The sequence below is a fragment of the Eimeria necatrix genome, genomic scaffold, assembly GCF_000499385.1.
Source record: "Eimeria necatrix Houghton genomic scaffold, Enh_scaff18, whole genome shotgun sequence".
In the NCBI taxonomy this organism is placed as follows: Eukaryota; Apicomplexa; class Conoidasida; order Eucoccidiorida; family Eimeriidae; genus Eimeria; species Eimeria necatrix.
Window position 1 is genome coordinate 101,355 of NW_013652461.1, and position 14,533 is coordinate 115,887.

Genomic DNA, 14,533 nt, shown 5'->3' on the forward strand with positions numbered 1-14,533 from the left:
TACCAAGAAAAGATGCATGCAGGAGACATCACTCTACAAGGAAGGTATGTCACGGTGTCCCTCCTCTAGCAATATTAGTGAATGCTGATTCCTCCATCAATAGGCTGGTAAAAGCACCACACACTGGGCTCGGACCTCTTAGCAGGAAAATATAATTCCCTCAAGTCTTCTCTTGTAAAACTTCTTTAAATTGTTCAAATAGACAGCCTGACGGTCTCGTGCGTGTCACGCGGAATTACCAACGAGTGCGCGGTGTCGTGGAGTATTCATCTCGTTTGATTAAACATAAGAATCCCCTCATAAGACCAAAAACTTTAGTGAAGCCCCTTTGTGCTGATCTTGCAGGTCACTTTAGCCAGGTGGCTAAGCATTTCATGAAGTGCAGCTCCACATGAGCAAAATATCAAGGCTGTTTACTTTGATTTGCTTTCAATTCACCTCTGGTAAACAAGCACTACATACTGTATCGATGGCTTGGTCAGTTGACCGAATGCAAGAAAATATGCTCGAATTGCCTCGCCTTGGACCTTTTGCGCTCCTCTGTTAACCACACTCGAGACCACCGAGGAGTACTTGTGCATTTTAGTCTCTTCGGCGTGTAGTCACGCGCAGCTAGAGTCCAGTGCAGCACTCGAAGGTGCCCTTCAGAAGTGTTCTAGTCAGAAACGCAACAGATACTTCCAGCTGGTCAGAACGCCGGCGCGCTTGCACTCAAGAAGGTAGACCGGTAAAAACAATTCAGAATCATTGTTACTGGTCTGCCTTCCTATGCAGGATATTCAATCGAAAGCATTGCTTCCTCAATGCGGCGTGTCGCAGTACTATCAGTACAAACAGGGGCAGATGTAGAGATGTCCTAGGGTCCATCCAGATTATTCAGTTTCCGAAAAATTTGCTGCACAGTATACGCCCGCCAAGTTGGTCTTTGCAGGCACATTTGCACTGTACACTTAGAATAACGGATTGTGGAGTTTGCAGTCACACACCCTCTTTGACTGCTGTAGGCATTCTCTGCTGTGAGTATCCAGGGCTGCCTCGGGTTTCCAGAAGCGCCTCACCACAAAGTGCTATGAGCTGAGGGCTGCCAACTCGTTCTATCAACGAGCAAACTTGCCAGCTCACAAAGCGTATAAGAAACGTAGATTGCAAAGCTGTGCTCTGATGGTTTGGGGGCCTACAAAACTGACACGCGTGCCGCGGCAATGGAACTCCATGCATGAACAAGGCCAGAGCAGTCAGGCAAACGCTTCACAGTCTCTACAGTAGCACCACTTGAAGCGGCTCACACTACTGGCCAGGACAACGCTAACGTAACTACCGGTACAGTGACTTCCTCTCGCCCATTTCATTAGTTCGACAAGGTGATACGATGGCATGCATGCTGGTTGCTCTGTTGTCTACTCAAGTAGCGAGGCCTCCATCCGAAACAACTTTTTATTGACCGGCGGAAAGCCTACAGTTTCGTCCACCCTACGGCGTAAAGCTCTTTTAGTTCATTGGAGAATGCTGCTTGCCGGCAGGCAGTGTGGTATGCAGGCGGAAGAGTACACGCATTCAGTGCCGCACCACAGCCACTCCAACTGAATACTGCGGAGAGGAAGATATGGGCTGCATTCACCAAAGAATGAGGGTCAACTTTTGTGCTCAAACAGTACAAGTTGTGCTCGTGCAGTGACCAAGGTTCTCCGCAGAATGCAGACGCAATTGCTTGCCTTTCGTTGCTCAGATGGTGTCACTTGATGGAATCTTTTCGTCGGGGAGCGAACGATGCAAAAAAGAAACTGCGGGCCCTGCAGCTCGCCACACAGATTATTGGCTCTCTATTTGCAGTTATGCTTGTGCAACCGTTTGCCGTCCATGGTGGTGTTTCAAGTGGCTCACTCGAATGTATGAACATGGCATGGCACCTTAGAAATACCGCTAGAAGTGAAGGGGAATTGATGCTTTTTAGTGACGCTGAGAAGAAATGCGGGGGCTAATGGGGCTAATGCTAAATGTTGTTGTGCAGTGAAACAGCCGGAAAGTGCAATGTTGAGTCACGACAAGTAGTAAACCATTTATTATCCTCACCCTTGCCTAAAGCCCGTTTCAGAGTTTCCAATATTTCCGGCTGGGATTTGAGAGCTGGTCTGAAAAGCGAGCAAGAGTCCTTTAAGTTACAGCCAGGATGTACTCAGCAGAAACATCATGGAACCAGTGAGTATCTCTTTTTGCATGAGGAGCTAGGTACATGCTTATGACTCTAAGCGAAAGTAGAGAGCACCAGCTGGACTCCGTACGCTTTAGCTGTGTGCACGCTCCATGAGTGAGTCGAGCATTCCGTCAACTGTTGAACATCGCGCATTCCGTGTTGCTCATTGCATGCACTGCCCAGTCTGCTAGGCACAGTCCTCTTTCTTACCCCATGGTCCGGTATAAGCTCTGCAGCATGCCTTTAAGGCATTCAGCATGAAAGTGGATTTCTGCATTGCAAAATTCGCCTCCGTGAATCGAATCTGTGGATTGGTCTGTCTTATCGGCGGCTAGTCGGCGCTTCTGTATGCTAGCCTGCAGCTTCTGCCTCAGTTGTTGCGACCGCCTCAGCTTCTCATCAACAGTGAGACGCTCTTTCTCTAGGCTTCTCATTTTCTCATCTGCTTCCTGCAGCACCAGCCAGCTACAAGCGCTGTATTTACTGCATGGCTTCATAGACTTAGGGTCGCCTTCTTATTTCAAGGATGCTACTGCCAATATTTCCGCTATTCCAGGCATCACAGGTTTCTGTTTGTCCAGAAAGCATAACACACCCGTAATTTTTCGATAACCCCTTGATGTATCTGTTTCGTCTGGTGGAGACAACGCTGCTCTCTTTCGAGAGAATCCTTTAGAACGCCGATCTGCTGCTGTTGCGCGAAAACTACGTGATTCCTGAAGAACAAAGCTCCCTCTTTTTCCGCTTTCTTCTCCTGTAAAACGCTAAGAATTCTGCTTTCTTGTTGGAGTTTCGTGCGCAGGCGGCCGTTAGAGAGAGATACATCCCTAAGCGAAGCCTCAAGGCCTTGTACCTCGGATGTAGCGTTCTGCAGCCTGCGGTGTAACTCCGCACCCTTTCTTTGCAATTCCTCGCGTTCCTGTACGGTGTACACAGCCACCAAGGCCCTAAGAACAATCTCCAAATCAGTCACATTTTTCCTTTTCTCTTTGAGAGTCTACGGCTGCAAGGCAGCAAGCCAGGCCTGGTATGCCGGTTACTGATTCTACTGGGGCTAATGTGAGCAAGCTGAGCAAAGCTTCAATGGGCTATAAAGCTTTCTGAAGATACCTGCCCAACACGGATGACGTAGTATGCCTGGGAGTGGCCTCCACCATCTGTTGTTTGGCCGCTCTGGAGGTCGAGACAAACAACGAACATACCATAATTTGTTGACAAGTTTAATGGTGGTGCTCAGTCGGCTGAAGCTGCTGGCAGAATATTGGCGTCAACAAAGCCAACTGTGGAGCATCTTATGGCGCAACTCTGCGTACTGCTTCATGAATTGAGCAACACCCACATTAGTAGCAGAAGTAAATCCGTCTACGCATTCACCTGCACAAGGTTTTCGTATCTTGCTTCAAGAGCGGAGATCTTCGACCTTCGCTCTGCTGCTTCCCTTGCTATTCTCCGCCTCTCCTCCTCAGCTGCTCTCTGCGTAGAAATGTTGAAGGAATTCAAGACTGCAGTGATAGGGGAACGGATCAGCGTCGCTGCTGGCCGTTTCACGGGGAGGATGTTGAGGACATTGCAATGTTTTTCTTCAGTGAGAGAAAATCAGTGAAATCAGATTGTCACTGCACTAGGCAGAGAAGAGCAATTAAAGAATTGACAGATCTACAAATATTGTTCAGGCAAAAGGCGAGAGTGTTGCATGCGCTCTAAGTTAAATGTTCAAAGCTGATCAGTTAGATGACCGGAACTGATATAGATACACCGGTAGAAAATGTAATATAAATTTTTATTCAGTTACAACCAATAGGGCGGTTTTTACTTTAAAGTGGAGACGCCTTTTTTAGGGCGTGTAGTAGTTTTGACTTAAACAAACTAATGGCCTGTCATGATGAAGAATACGGGCCCGAATTTCGTTGGCCCCGCGCTTAATGATTGCTTGTGCGCTAACAGCCCACCAGCTGTCCTCTAGCGCCATCTAATTCCGCGTCCATTGCAGCGAGGGTTTCCTGCCCATGGAGTTGTTGCTGCAGTTTTCTGTTTTCGGCTTCTAAAGATTCATCAGCACACGCCTGCAGCTCCTCATGAAGCCGTGCGACCTTACGATGGCAGCACATAACAGTGAAAAGGCACGCAAAGGCATGTCATTCTGTTTCCCCATTCCACCGACGTTCGATCCCAGAAAATTCGAGCACTTTATGGTTGGCTGTGTCGTATCACGTGTTGCAAAGCTTGTTTACACAGCCTATCCTCCAAAGCGTAGCCTCACCTCAAGCTTCCTCAGAGATTCTGCAAGAACCAGTTCTTCTTTTTCCTTGATAACAGTTTGCAGTTCTCGGTCAAGTGATGCGCAAGCCAGGCGGATGTCTCCAACGCTGTTTGCGCAGCGACTATCCTCCTCATCGGCCTTCGCGAAAGATTGATACGCTTTCCTGGCAGATCCACATGGAGCGAAATGCCAGTAGGATTAATGACACTAAAACGATGTAGCCAGCTGCACACCGTCAACTGTGGTGGTGTGGAATATAGTTTGCCCAGACCAAAGCAGTCCCACCTTAGTTCACTGTCAAGGTGTCTAACTTGTGTGGAAAGCATCGAATGTTCTTCTTGCTGAATCGCTAGCTCCTAATTATAAAACACCACATGACTGAAAAGCCAATTCCGGCGGGCTGGTGGCGTGAGGAGCAGACATGTCAGCCATGAGCTAGGTATAAAGGGCAAATGCTGAATGGGGCGGTTCCCTACAGCTTGCAGTTCCTTTATCTGCTTCTGTAGAGCTTTGGTTTCTGCTGCAGTTTTGTATCCTGAGACACGAGAGACTTTTCTCTGCATTGCTTGGCACTGAAAATCGATAGAGTACAGCAATTCTTGTTGTCTGCTTTTCTCCGCCTCGTGCTGCTGGAGCTGGGCCTGAAGCGGGAAGCGTAGTGGGCAGCAGCGCTTGCAAATAGATCATGCTAGGCTCTTAAGCACATACAACGGCACGCGATAGGAATCTAATGCGTACAAACAGACAAGGTCTCTGCAGAACTACCATCTTTGTACGAGGCAACCGTCAAATATTTTCCGCGTGCGCCAAATGCGTTGCGCATATCAGGGTGCTAATCTACCGATCCCAGAAGAAAGGATTCGTCTTTCTAGTCCTAAAGAAAGGAGTATCTGCTAGACGGTCCAAATCTCACATGGAGACTTTTCAAAGCGCTTTTGGAGCTGCTCAAGGCACCTCGTTGCATCTTCAGTGCTGCCTTCTCCTCCGCAAGCTTCTGCGCAACTCCAAAATGGGTATCTCTGCTTGCCTTGACCCTCTGCTGCAACTTCTGTAGTCTTGCAGCTACCTGAGCGTGAAAAGCCTCTCTGGCCTCCCCTGCCTCCCCAGCAGATCGAACGTTTTCCTGCTCTTTTGCCAACTTTTTCTCTGCTGCCTCTTTCTTCTTATTCGCAACTTCTAGGCGCTGCTTTTGATCAGCGAGGCTTTCATGAAGCTCGACTAGTTGTACTTTAGCTGTCTTCCCCCTAGTTGATGCAGCAGATAGTTGCCCTCTCAGGCCGGCGACCTAGAAACAAAGTCCAAATCAGTGTTCGCTTTCCTGCTACATTGCAGCTCATACACGGTCCGTTTCTTCATATGCTTTGTTTTCAAAGAATAGCAGAACTCTGTTCGTCCGCCACGAGTGCCTTGGGGCAGCAACCATTAAGTCATGGCCAGAGCCTTTATCTAGAGGCTGCCAAAGCACTCTATTATTGATGAAATGAAGGTTGTTCACACTATACTCGATCCCTCATTTTCTGCCTGACAGCGGATACCTGTGGGGGGGAATTAGCCTGGGATGTACCTAGAAATGTGTGTATTCTTTATCAACGCTAACCTCTTCCGTCAGTTGGCCAACCGCCATCGCTGCGCTTGCATAGTTCGACCTGCACAATGCCAGCTGTTGCTCCAAACTGGTTACTTCTCCCAGGAGACTTTTGTTCTGGTTCTGCTGCCTCGTCGCGAAGCCCCTGGCAGCCACTGCTCACATACCAGCATTGAATTCATGGTTGGCAATGAAGGCTGAGCGTTATGTTATCAACGAGCAATACAAAAAAGATGCCCCAAATTTGGGGGCATCGCGTGCTCACTCCTACGACGCTGTGCAGGCGCGTGGAAAGGTTACAGAGTTGTAAATCCTACTTAGCTTCTCCATCTGTTGTGTCAGCCTTCTTTGAGTCTCCTCAAATGAGTGCGTTGATCGTGCAATCCGGGCATCACTCCTCCACATCTCTTCCATCGTTGCTTCTCTGGCCCAAAAAGAAAGCAACAAATCCAAAATTTACAACAAAATGTCTTACAGTTCCCCCGATCTGTTGCCTGTTAAACAGATTATATTGCGCTGCACGGATGCTCGAAAGTGAATGTGGCCCTATACAGATGCTCCATCGCCTCACCCTTGAGCAATCAGAAGTGCTCTGTCTTTCTGCTGCTCCGCAAAATATTCTAATGAGCGCTGCAATTCTGCCCTTGCCGCACGGGCGGCAGTCTGCTCCTCCTTCAGACGCTTTTTCGCCTCAGCCACCTCGACAGATATCTTTTCCGTCTGGGCCATCAGCTTTGCAGCCCTCATATCGTCTTTTTTCTTGAATTCGGCTATGCACGCTAGGTCCTCCTGAACAGTGCATGATCAGCTCAAGGCCATCAGTAGAAATCAACGTCTTTGCTCCAAATTTTTAGCAAGTAGCACCAGGAAAGGTTACACAACGCAGCAAGCCACAAGGCTTCATCGATAGCTGCACGGGAACAAACTAGAAAGTTGGAGGCTTGCGCAGGCTGGAAAGGGCACAGCGCGTCTTTGTTCTAGAGGTGTAGCTCTAGCCACTATTCCCCTGCACTGCAATCATTCATTTTCAAGGGGTCGGAAGCACGATTCCCTAATCATCTTGTGCCCAGTCACCGTGTCTAAAACAAGAAGTGTGCTTCTCCTGGGGACGTGCTTCTTACTTCTTTTTGGTGTGCAGCAGAACGCCACTGGGCTAGCTCTTCCTCATTCCACTTCATTTGCAACTTGAAGCAATCAATTTGTTCCTGGCCTCTAGATATCTCGATCTGAAGTCCTGTAAGCCGAGCCTGGAGCTGCAGTTGGTGCTGCTGCTGGTGCTGTATCTCGCTCTTCAGCTTGCTGGCCTGTCGGATCGCTATTCCCTCCATGCGTTTGTCACTGCTTATGTGTGCTTCTTTTGCGGCAGCGAGTTTTTCTAGATCTAGTGCCTCAACTTTCAACTGCTGCAAATGTTGCTGCATGAGCATTATCCGCTCAGCTTTCTGCCCGATATCTGTCCCTCGTTGAGACAAGAGCTGCTGCTTCTCCCTTATCTCGTTGTACAACGCAACGTTCTCCTCATCAGCAAATGCAGGCAGTTCAGCTTTCTCCTCTTCGCTTGCAGGCACACCCTTTTCTGCGCTAGGCAGACCGGCAGGCAAGTCGTTGAGTTTCGTTGCATCTGGAAATCGTCGCTCCTCCACAAAAATCTCGAGGGAGGAAGGGTTTGCAGAAGCACTGCATGGCTCGCCAGCATTCTGGGTTCGTCTGTCCGGCGTTAATGTAAGTCCTTCCGGTGCTCTACTTGGCTTCCATCCTGTCTCTATTGCTGCGACAGCGTTTTCCGTTGCAGCAGAGAGCAAAGCAGCTGCAGCTTCTGATGCAAGCGCTACAGCGGAGGTATTTTTGAAACTCGTAAAGGTGCCTGCGGTAGTACCGAATGGAACAGCATACTCTTGCGAACGATCCAAATCCTTCCTACAACGAGAGTCTACACTTTGTGCACAGTCTTCTGTGTTGCCAGTACCCGCTTCTCCTTCAATGTCATGTGCTGCCTGTGGTTGCTCTTCCTTTGCCGCCGTTGTCAATGGGCCGTGCGGTGATTGTGCTTGTGTGCTTAGTTGCAATTGTTCCCCCTTTGATGCTGCATTTTCTGCAACCATGGCTTTTTCGCTTGACAGAACACCATCAAATTTTGCCCTCTTCATGTTGTGAGAAGCAGCAGCTTCAATCTGGTCTCCGCGAACAGCGTGTTGCTGTCCGTTTGCTCCAACCACGGCGGCGAGCTCAATATCCTCATTGTCACTTATTAGCCCTACAGTTCCTCTTTCTGAGCTTCTTTCCTGTTTCAAAGTTGAATCATGTGCTTGCCCTGCCGAACTAGTATGCAATTGTGGTCCTTCGTCTGCAGCATCAATTTGAACGCCGAGCCTGCATCGCCTTGTGCCTTCATCCCAGCTAATTCAAGTCATACACGTGACAATTGTGGGTGATCCTATAGATGATATTCAAGGAATTCCGCCATGCGGTTCTTCTGTAATTCTTACCTTCAGCTGCATGCGTGGCTGCAGAAGGCATTACTTCTCCATCGCTGGCAGGAAGGTCGGCCGCATCGTTCCCATCTTCTCCCTGTCCAACTCCATTTAAAAGAGCTTCATGGCCCTCCCCGTCTGCTCCGGCCGTCATCTTTTTCGCGCAGAATCAGCGCTCGGCATTGCGTTCTAAATCACCTCTGCTCGGCGCTCGTCTGTCGCCGCTCCTGTAATACGTTGGCCTTGTGTGTTCGGCGTAGGGAGCGGAAAGGCAATTATTTGATATTGTAAGGATTTCTGCAGGCATCAGCCCCAAATCCTCAGGAATACGGAAAGTCGGCGTTCTGACCTCAGGCCTTCTTTTATGAAAACTTTGTGTTAAGAGCAACATGCATAAAGCCCATAGGGGTCCTTTCCTTTTTGAAAAGCCTCGAATATATAGTTCCAAGAAAATTGTAGTGCTTTTGTAGCGTGGTGTTATGGCACAGTGACCAGTCTTGAAAGCAGCAAGACTGCCTGTGGGACTGGCGGGAAGTGACCCCATGGCACGATCCATCACAGTGAGAGCTGAAGCCACGCATGTCTGGAAAACTTTTTCTTCCACTGAAAAATAGTAAGTATCTGTTTCTTGTGCATGTGCCGGGCTTGAGTTCCATTTGGGCCTTCACACAGGATTGCCAGCAAACAGCGCTGTGAAACCTAGGCGTAATGAATCGCGTAGCGCGGCTTTTGGATAGATGCTATGCGATATCTAACCGCTTCAGTAGCCAGTGAAACAAAGGAGCAGCTTTTTAGAAAGAACGCTTGTGGTGAGTCCCGGCTATGATGGAAATGAATGTGCGTGATTACCCTTCTCAGCGGCTCTTGGGCAACACATGCTGCTACAAACTCCTGAACAGTCGATCCTGGGATCCTCACTCTATTCAGCGTGCATCATAGTAAAGTTGCAACTGATCAACAGGCAGGCCTGTTGTCAGATCGTCTCCGGACAAGCAATTTTCATGCCGTAGCAGTATGGAATACCCACAAGTGGCAGCTCAGTGCGAGCATACACATCCAGTTGCGACATTGGTTATTTGCAGTGCATAGATAACTTTGTATGGAAGACACTGGACATCAAACGGGCCGTTTTTCTTTGAGGTCTTCTAATCATTTCACGTCTAACCGGCCTTCATTTGGGTGCACTACTGCTGCTTTCTGCTGTAGCTGTTATTTGCTGCTTGACACGCCTGCTGCGTGCTCCTGCTTCTGCCTGCAGCCTCTATTTGCTGCTCGTGCTTGATGCTGCTGTTACCTTCAGCTTGGTTACTGCTCTGCGTAAGTAGCTATTGAACATTTGGAGCACTTCGTGTGCTGTGAAGGCCTGCCAATCTTACTTCAACGTAATAAGGCCCTGGGTTGCATCTTCGATCTACCGAGCGAACGTTGTTGGCAAGCAAAGTGCAGCGTGACTAAGAAGTGTCTAAAAAGCATTCTAGTAGCACCCAGAGGTTGGGTGCTATTCAGAAAAGTTAATCAATTGCTTTTTCTTATCTGCAGATTATGGCGTTGGTGGAGACGAGGAACGCGAAAAGCAATGTTAGCCAGGGCTTCCTAATAATTAAAGAAAGTCCATTGTGTGGGTCAGTCCTGGCCATTCAAGGTATATGTATGAGGGGCCCTTCTATAAACGATTGCCTTGTGTGGTCAAAAAATTACGTAGTTCGGAACGATGAAGAAGTTTCCCGTTAGACGAAGGCCGCAGTCACAAAGGCTCAATCTGTAGAATGATCTAAGCACGGGCATTGTTCATCGAAGGAATAAAGACAGCATCAACAATGATGCTAAGGAAGACTGTTATTGCGTTTAATCTTTGACTTTTTGGCAGAGCTTCAGATTTTTCTCTTACTCTGCGTTGCTAACGCTGCCCTCACTCTCTTTTCGCTGCTATTGAATATTCACATGGCTTATAAGGACTCGAAATTATGTTTAGCGTCTCCTTATAGCTCTCTTCATGCATGCATGCCTTCGTTGACCCTGAATATGCACATTGTTTGGCAGAACGGGACATTATGACCAGGCAGTTTCCGCTTTTCGAGGGCCACAGCATGTGGGTGGGCGTTCCAGAGCAGCAGTTGTCTCCCTCGGTGCTTGACAACTCAAATCCCAGTGAAGTTGAAAGATTGAGGGAAATAGACGCTGCGTTATCACACACCCAGGACCCTCTGCCGCACTTTCACTAAGCCGTGATCGGGGATGAACTCTTCGTTTTCCTTGAGGTCACCAGCTTTATGCACCTGAATGTATCGCCGAAAAATTCAAGAATTCAGCATGATAGAAATTATCTTGCCTAGCTTTGTACTTATGTTGAGTGGCAGCCCGGAACAAAACTTATGAGAATCATCTAACAAAACCCAATGCTTTACTTACGTTATCCCAGCGTGCTATCGAGAGTTCACGAACCTTCGACTTGATGCATCTGCATATGGCTCCGCGGGTCACCTCTCGGAAACAGCGCCATTCACGCTGCTGCACCGGCCCAAGAGGTGAGTACTGATGCGAAGCTTTTTACTGTCAGCAGCTACTTTCTTTTCTACTGGGGTGTGCCCCAGAATCGCAAGATTTGTAGGAAATAGCAGTGCACTCAGGCTCATTAATGGCTTGCAATGTCCATTACAGAGGCTTGCGGCCACTTCTCTAGTGTTGCAATCAAGATTCCCAAACGCATTGTCATTCCTCCAGTTTTTTGTCACTAGCTTATATTGTTTGGATACGATGTATCTGGCGGAGTGTGCTGCAGGGAGAGGCATCTCTTGTTTCGCCATCATAGCATCACTCTGAAACGGTAAAGCCAACAGGTACTCAAGCGTGAACGAGGGCGCAGGTATTGCCTTCAAAGAGCGTACTTGAACGCATCTGTATTCAATGGTGATACGGAAAAGATTAACACAGCTCACGTGAGTACATACTCAGGGTTAGTATGCACTCAGGCAAGTGCGCCCAATCAAAACTGCGCCACTCCAAAGGCATACACACAAACTACTCCGGTGGCCACCACCATTCCTTCATGTTAGGAGGAATGAGTCAATTTTAGAAATATAATTCTTCGCTGTTCAAGAAAGAGCTGTCGCTGGGGAGTCGGCTTCCTGGAAGCTTAACTACTAGCTGAGCACCATTACTGGTGTTTGCTTGAAATAGCCTCAGCGGCATTCCAGAAAATTTGGCTCAGCCACAGCTGAGGAAACTGCATATTATTAGCTACAAGGCAGAGCAGGGCTTGGTGCTATAACACGACGAGAACTGTGCACGTGGACGTGGCCACTCGATTCCCTCGTCATTAGTTTCATTCCTTCTAGTGAACGATTGCCTCACAAGACAGGACGCAAAGCCTTTGCAATATTAATAAAAAAAAGGCGTGCGTTTTTCATAAAATGGAAGCATCCACTGTCGTACCCATAAGCCATAATATTTCTCTCTCTGACTCAAAGCCCAGGCAGAGATGCTTCTCATTTTCGCGGGCAAATTCGGCCCCTCCAAAAAATTCGCATCTCAATTTAGCATTGTATTCGCAAGAAATACTTGCGGACAATACGTTATCCCTACACCTGGCTCGGAGATTAGCACGTGGAATAGACAATGTTTTACTCGGTTCCTCACCGCTGGCCCCTATCCTCCAAGCAGAACTCTGTAAGGCTTCTAGGACAACGGCGCGTTTATTCGTGAAGATCAAGTAGAAAGCAATCGGACATGGAATTAAACTATAGAGAAGCACGCACGCTAGGAAGTTAGTTGCATTCAATAAAGATCTAATTCCATAGCAAAGCCCGCAAAACTTGCTACAATGTGCTTTCACAATTCTGGCGGCCTATGATATGCTCTCTCAAAACACTGAGCTGTGGGAATATCTCCGACTAATACCAGGTGCATTTTTACCCAAAGAATTCAGTGTGGTAAGCCCATGGCCAATCATAGGCAATGGCAGACTCAGTCAAACGAGGATAGAAGGGCCAGACTCGGGAGAGGCGCTAAACAGGCATACGTAACTGTAACTGTAGGCATTTGTAATACAGACACTGCATTACGACTCTCAGTAGGGACGTTTTCTCTGAAGTAACGTAGAAAAACTCCCAAAACAGTGTAGCTGCGACGGTGTGGCTAGCCGTATTGGGCAGACAGGTGAGACTCGCATGCAGTGTTGGCAACGATGTGGGGACGCTTGCTCAAGGGCAGGCTAGCTAGTGAGTAAGATCTGCAAATCGAAGAGGCTGTCAAGTTCCATGCACTGAAGAAAAAGCATTAAGAAGAATGCAAAGGTGGAATTTAACAAGCATTCACACTGCTGAGTCGTCGGGTGAGCTGTCACTAGCATGACTGGTGCGGCCAGAAACAGAAGTTACAGTGCACCTGCCAGAAGCACAAGTAATGGGGTCTGCTGTAAGTATCGCTGTAGGCATGTGCACAGAAAAATCGTGTGCTCTGGATGTGCTCTTGAAGACGAGTTGGCGGACACTGTCGGACTCATCGATGTCCAGCAAACTGGCCAATGGAATTTGCTGTATTCGCCTGCCATTTACCCAGCGTGTTCAGTCAAAATGCGAGTCCCTTTGTTCCCTAAAATCAAAATCTATCTAGACATTATATGCCAGTGTTTTGCCGACTTCAGTCTGCCTCACTTCAACGCGAGAAAACATTTTGCCCCCCAGGTGGTAAACTCACTTTCAAGTGCTCGCATCTTAGTGCGCTCCTACCGATCTTTCCACAAAATTTGTTTTTGAATCACTCAGCTGTGGCCATATGGGACAAGCTATGGATCTGTACTGCGAGATTTCAGACGATCTCCCTATTCTAGTAATTTGCTGTTCCATTGAGGGTCATGGTGGATGATGTCACAACCAATAAGCGCGAGTCTAAGAGCGCCATCGTTGCATTGAATCGGCATAATTAATATATAAATTTGGTCCATTTGATCGCATCAAGTTTAGCAGCGAACTAATTGTGGGGCACTACTAGCTGCGCAGACAGCATTGCTTGTCGGCGGCGAACAGTTCGGCTCGTGGAGCCACACTGTGTGCAACGTACAAGAGTGTCATAGAGAAGCTACACTGCTGCTAATATAAAGTAATCATGTGGCAGTCTTTTTAAAACTTGCATTTGTACGCCTTGCCGAAGCTTTGGGCGAGCGAGAAGAAGCAGTCCTTGTGGGTGCTGCACCACTAACCACAAGGAAGACCGGCATCTGCCATGCATCGTACTGAACCACCATGCTCTACAGAATTTCTCGTCCCTGACTTTTTAGCAGTTTCTGGAGTGATTTGGGAGGATTCTGGATGGCCTGTCATGGTGCGGTGTATAGGGAAAGAACGGGTGGCCTGAGGGAACTGCAAATCTTGAGCTGCCCATCATCGAACTTCCCTCATTGCCATAATAACAGCGTTCTCTGCATCCCACAAAGGATCACTGAGTGAGAAATTCTCCATGCTCAAAGCAGCCCGCTGTTGAAACCCATGCCGCCGTCAAAGACTTCTGGACAAGTCCTTCATTACAATCTTGTCAGGGCAGCGGGGGCGTTGCAAGCCGTCTATCTGGCTTCACGCATCACGTATAGAGGAAGTAGCCGCTTCGTACTGCGGCTGCCAATGTTTAGACTCAGCCGTCTTGGATTCTGTTGCTCCTTTCCCTTCCCACAAATGAGCTAATTGTCTGCAAGCAGCCAAGTTTTCGTCCCTAGAGACGAAAGAAACACGATAATTGTAGCCGTCAAAACCTCCGGGCTACTGTTGCTCCACTACCCGAGCCTTCGTTTCCGCCTGCAAGAAACGTGGGAAGGAATGCAGCCCGCCGGTCAGCGTTACCGAGCCGGCTCAAGGCGCTCGACTTTCCCAATGCAACAAGGTAGACTGGAATGCAATTCAGCCCTTGAACGCATCAGCGGGGCTACACTGGAGAAGCCGCGTAACGATACCTTCGAAATTTCATTTGCTGTGGTGAAAACGTTCGTTCACGAGGATTTCGCCTTACTTCCTAGGACTAGTCGGTCTAGAGCCGAC

General features: G+C 48.3%; 1 protein-coding gene across 1 annotated transcript; it reads right to left on the bottom strand.

Moving 5' to 3' along the window:
- Positions 1–2,151: 2,151 nt before the first annotated feature.
- Positions 2,152–8,661, bottom strand: ENH_00024610 (hypothetical protein, conserved; the record flags this gene model as incomplete). The annotated part of the gene is made up of 14 exons (XM_013579626.1): positions 2,152–2,242; positions 2,402–2,640; positions 2,787–3,110; positions 3,302–3,364; positions 3,566–3,664; positions 4,452–4,614; positions 4,737–4,807; positions 4,928–5,092; positions 5,365–5,736; positions 6,049–6,191; positions 6,354–6,460; positions 6,608–6,825; positions 7,158–8,380; positions 8,523–8,661. The coding sequence occupies 14 exons, from the start codon at positions 8,659–8,661 to the stop codon at positions 2,152–2,154; spliced, it is 3,417 nt and encodes a 1,138-aa protein (XP_013435080.1).
- Positions 8,662–14,533: the final 5,872 nt, after the last annotated feature.